The following is a 5,470-nucleotide window of genomic DNA, read 5'->3' as shown; positions in this document are numbered from 1 at the left end:
TCTCTTCAGGTCATTGACCAGGTCCTGCCGTGTAGTTCTGGGCTGATCCCTCACCTTCCTCATGATCATTGATACCCCACGAGGTGAGATCTTGCATGGAGCCCCAGACCGAGGGTGATTGATCGTCATCTTGAACTTCTTCCATTTTCTAATAATTGCGCCAACAGTTGTTGCCTTCTCACCAAGCTGCTTGCCTATTGTCCTGGAGCCCATCCCAGCCTTGTGCAGGTCTACAATTTCATCCCTGATGTCCTTACACAGCTCTCTGGTCTTGGCCATTGTGGAGCGGTTGGAGTCTGTTTGATTGAGTGTGTGAACAGGTGTCTTTTATACAGGTAACGAGTTCAAACAGGTGCATTTAACACAGGTAATGAGTGGAGAACAGGAGGGACTGTTAAAGAAAAACTAACAGGTCTGTGAGAGCTGGAATTGGTGGTGTCATGCACATTCTTGTCATGCAATAAAATGCAAACTAATTACTTAAAAATCATACAATGTGATTTTCTGGATTTTTGTTTTAGATTCCGTCTCTCACCGTTAATGTGTACCTATGATAAAAATTACAGACCTCTACATGCTTTGTAAGTAGGCAGTGTATCAAATACTTGTTCTCCCCACTATATATATATATATATATACTAGCTCTTCTCCAGATGTATCAGAATTGCAGACGGTAGATGTTAGATTATCTCAAGCGTATAATTTGATAGATTTCTTTCCCTGCTCTGTGTGGTGTAGTTTGACTGGGTTGATAGACACAAGTTAATAATAAATAAGGTCTTTCTCTGAGCTTGCAGAGAGTGGGGCTCTAGCTGACAACATTAAAGCTAGTTTAAGGCATCGTCCCTGTCAGCCAATCAGAAAGCAGAGTTGTCCAGGAAACAAAATGAAACCAAACACAAAAAACAAGAACGTACAAAATCAACAATGGCATCCAATACCGACGTTTCCAGCAAACACAAACCCCAAAAACGAAGGAAATTGTACAAATTCACAAAGCATCATTTATCTTACAGATCCGACTGCTTTTTCTTCCATAGCAAGATTGTATAACCACTCAGCACCCTATAACCCTACACCCCCCCTATAACCCCCACCCCCCACCCACACCTCTAACCCTACACCCCCCCTATAACCCCCACCCCCCACCCACCCACACCGCTAACCCTACACCCCCCCTATAACCCCCACCCCCCACCCACACCTCTAACCCTACACCCCCCCTATAACCCCCACCCACACCTCTAACCCTACACCCCCCCTATAACCCCCACCCCCCACCCACACCTCTAACCCTACACCCCCCACACTCTTTCACTTTACAGCTTACAAAATAACAATATTTGAGAGAAACACTTAATATAATTATTTTGACATTATTTGTTAGAAAAAAAAGGTTATTCTGGCCAACAAACCCCCCCCCCCCCTCTTTCACTGGTCATTCTCAGGAGCTGGAGGGGTTGGGCAGGTCGAACACGATTGGGGGGTTGGTGGGCTGGAAGCTGATCGTGCACGTGGAGGAGTTGATGAACGTGGTGCAGCCGTCAGTCATGATGCCATACCCTGTGGGGGAAGAACGCATCATCAGCACACGCCACGGGGAAGTCCAATGCATCATCAACATTGGCCATGAAGTGAGAAACCGTATTGTCAAATCGATTCATCAAAACCCCACAGGGTGCATTTCTTTCTGAGATACTTCTTTAATTGTCTCTCCTCTGAACTGAGTCTATTCATTTCTACACCTTTAATTAAAAACATAAAGGATGGAATGAGGGAGGGAGGTAGGGACTGAGGTAGGGAGGGACTGAGGGAGGGAGGTAGGGAGGGACTGAAGGAGGGAGGGACTGAGGTAGGGAGGGACTGAGGGAGGGAGGTAGGGAGGGACTGAGGGATGGAGGTAGGGAGACTGAGGGAGGGAGGGACTGAGGCAGAGAGGTAGGGAGGGACTGAGGGATGGAGGTAGGGAGGGACTGAGGGAGTGAGGTAGGGAGGGACTGAGAGATGGAGGTAGGGACTGAGGGAAGGAGGTAGGGAGGGACTGAGGGAGGGAGGTAGGGAGGGACTGAGTGATGGAGGTAGGGACGGAGGGACTGAGAGATGGAGGTAGGGACGGAGGGACTGAGGTAGGGAGGGACTGAGGGATGGAGGTAGGGAGGGAGGAAGGGACTGAAGGAGGGAGGTAGGGAGGGAGGGACTGAGGGAGGGTGGGACTGAGATAGGGAGGGACTGAGGGAGGGAGGTAGGGAGGGACTGAGGGATGGAGGTAGGGAGGGACTAAGGGAGGTAGGAAGGGACTGAGAGATGGAGGTAGGGACGGAGGGACTGAGAGATGGAGGTAGGGACGGAGGGACTGAGGTAGGGAGGGACTGAGGGATGGAGGTAGGGAGGGAGGAAGGGACTGAAGGAGGGAGGTAGGGAGGGAGGGACTGAGGTAGGGAGGGACTGAGGTAGGGAGGTAGGGAGGGACTGAGGGATGGAGGTAGGGAGGGAGGGACTGAGGGATGGAGGTAGGGAGGGACTGAGGGATAGAGGTAGGGAGGGACTGAGGGAGTGAGGTAGGGAGGGACTGAGGATGGAGGTAGGGATTGAGGGAAGGAGGTAGGGAGGGACTGAGGGATGGAGGTAGGGAGGGAGGAAGGGACTGAAGGAGGGAGGTAGGGAGGGAGGGACTGAGGGAGGGAGGGACTGAGATAGGGAGGGACTGAGGGAGGGAGGTAGGGAGGGACTGAGGGATGGAGGTAGGGAGGGACTAAGGGAGGTAGGAAGGGACTGAGAGATGGAGGTAGGGACGGAGGGACTGAGAGATGGAGGTAGGGACGGAGGGACTGAGGTAGGGAGGGACTGAGGGATGGAGGTAGGGAGGGAGGAAGGGACTGAAGGAGGGAGGTAGGGAGGGAGGGACTGAGGGAGGGAGGGACTGAGGTAGGGAGGGACTGAGGTAGGGAGGTAGGGAGGGACTGAGGGATGGAGGTAGGGAGGGAGGGACTGAGGGATGGAGGTAGGGAGGGACTGAGGGATAGAGGTAGGGAGGGACTGAGGGAGTGAGGTAGGGAGGGACTGAGGGATGGAGGTAGGGATTGAGGGAAGGAGGTAGGGAGGGACTGAGGGATGGAGGTAGGGAGGGAGGGACTGAGGGATGGAGGTAGGGAGGGACTGAGGGATAGAGGTAGGGAGGGACTGAGGGAGTGAGGTAGGGAGGGACTGAGGGATGGAGGTAGGGATTGAGGGAAGAAGGTAGGGAGGGACTGAGGGAGGGAGGTAGGGAGGGACTGAGGGATGGAGGTAGGGACGGAGGGACTGAGAGATGGAGGTAGGGACGGAGGGACTGAGGTAGGGAGGGACTGAGGGATGGAGGTAGGGAGGGAGGAAGGGACTGAAGGAGGGAGGTAGGGAGGGAGGGACTGAAGGGGGAGGTAGGGAAGGAGTGGCTGAGGAAGGGAGGTAGGGAGGGAGGGACTGAGGTATGGAGGGACTGAGGGAGGGAGTTATGGACTGAGGGAGGGAGGTAGGGACTGAGGGAGGAACTGAGGGAGGGACTGAGGGATGGAGGTAGGGAGGGACTGAGGTCTCTACCCCATAATGTCTCTAACACCACTACCCCACCCTGTCTACCCCATAATGTCTCCAACACCACCTCCCCACCCTGTTTCCCCCCATAATGTCTACAACACCACCTCCCCACCCTGTCTACCCCCATAATGTCTCCAACACCACCTCCCCACCCTGTCTACCCCATAATGTCTCCAACACCACCTCCCTACCCTGTCTACCCCCATAATGTCTACAACACCACCTCCCCACCCTGTCTACCCCCATAATGTCTCCAACACCACCTCCCCACCCTGTCTACCCCATAATGTCTCCAACACCACCTCCCCACCCTGTCTACCCCCATAATGTCTACAACACCACCACCCCACCCTGTCTACCCCATAATGTCTCCAACACCACCTCCCCACCCTGTCTACCCCATAATGTCTCCAACACCACCTCCCCACCCTGTCTACCCCATAATGTCTCCAACACCACCTCCCCACCCTGTCTACCCCCATAATGTCTACAACACCACCACCCCACCCTGTCTACCCCATAATGTCTCCAACACCCCCTCCCCACCCTGTCTACCCCATAATGTCTCCAACACCACCACCCCACCCTGTCTACCCCATAATGTCTCCAACACCACCACCCCACCCTGTCTACCCCATAATGTCTCCAACACCACCTCCCCACCCTGTCTACCCCCATAATGTCTACAACACCACCACCCCCACCCTGTCTACCCCATAATGTCTCCAACACCACCTCCCCCATACCTGTCTAAGCAGGAGAAAGTACTGAACAGAAACCCATAACAACCCATCTCTCTTTCTCTCTAATCCATCCCTACTCCAAGTGCTTCTTCTACCCTGGGTTGTGGTGGGGGGGGGGTGTCTATGGGAGGCATCCTGACTGACCTTCATGTATTCCTCCGAAGGCGTGTAGTTTGGGCCGGACCCTCCTCTGGACCGTGTTGAGCAGCTCCACACAGCCCACCCTCTGCAGCTCCTTAGGAACCCAGTCTCTGAACCCTGAGGAACATGCAAGAAAGACAACAAACCTAGATAGGACAGCAACAATAACCTAACACAATAGTTACTAGGTAAAGCTATGCACCTTTTCTATTTTCCGCAGGTAAAGTCTTATCCCCAGCCCCTCCCCCTCTTTCTCCATACTCCAGCCACTCCCCCTCTCTCCCTTTCTCCATACTCCAGCCCCTCCCCCTCTCTCCCTTTCTCTATACTCCAGCCCCTCCCCCTCTCTCCCTTTCTCCATACTCCAGCCCCAGCCAATCGTTTCCAGTGTCTGTCAAACTGGTGTGAAATCGAGTTTCCCTATGCAATCAAACAGCACCCGTAGCAGTAGTAGTAGCAGGAGAGGAAGGAAATCTGTCAATAATGCCAGACACAGAATAGAAAGAGGGTCAAGAACAACTGTAGCTCAACAACTGAAGCTCAACAACTGAAGCTCAACAACTGAAGCTCAACAACTGAAGCTCAACAACTGTAGCTCAACAACTGAAGCTCAACAACTGTAGCTCAACAACTGTAGCTCAACAACTGAAGCTCAACAACTGAAGCTCAACAACTGAAGCTAAACAACTATGGAAAACAACTGAAGCTCAACAACTACGGAAAACAACTGAAGCTCAACAACTAAGGAAAACAACTAAAGCTAAACAACTACGGAAAACAACTGAAGCTAAACAACTACGGAAAACAACTGAAGCTCAACAACTAAGGAAAACAACTAAAGCTAAACAACTACGGAAAACAACTTAAGCTCAACAACTAAGGAAAACAACTGAAGCTCAACAACTAAGGAAAACAACTGAAGCTCAACAACTACGGAAGACAACTGAAGCTCAACAACTAAGAAAACAACTGAAGCTCAACAACTAAGGAAAACAACTGAAGCTCAACAACTA

General features: G+C 52.3%; 1 protein-coding gene across 1 annotated transcript in view; it reads right to left on the bottom strand.

Moving 5' to 3' along the window:
• Positions 1-1,293: 1,293 nt before the first annotated feature.
• Positions 1,294-5,470, bottom strand: part of LOC109884849 (metallophosphoesterase MPPED2) — a gene marked incomplete at its 5' end in the record, with an annotated part of 9,716 nt that continues 5,539 nt past the window's right edge. Inside the window, 2 exons of the mRNA XM_031819437.1 lie at positions 1,294-1,563; positions 4,461-4,574. Of these exons, the coding sequence (XP_031675297.1) occupies positions 1,445-1,563; positions 4,461-4,574 (233 nt within the window). The remainder of the gene's footprint in view (positions 1,564-4,460; positions 4,575-5,470) is intronic.

This window comes from Oncorhynchus kisutch, unplaced genomic scaffold (genome assembly GCF_002021735.2).
Source record: "Oncorhynchus kisutch isolate 150728-3 unplaced genomic scaffold, Okis_V2 scaffold2159, whole genome shotgun sequence".
NCBI lineage: Eukaryota > Metazoa > Chordata > Actinopteri > Salmoniformes > Salmonidae > Oncorhynchus > Oncorhynchus kisutch.
Note: the sequence above shows the minus strand (reverse complement) of the source record. Positions and strands in the feature narration are given on the sequence as shown.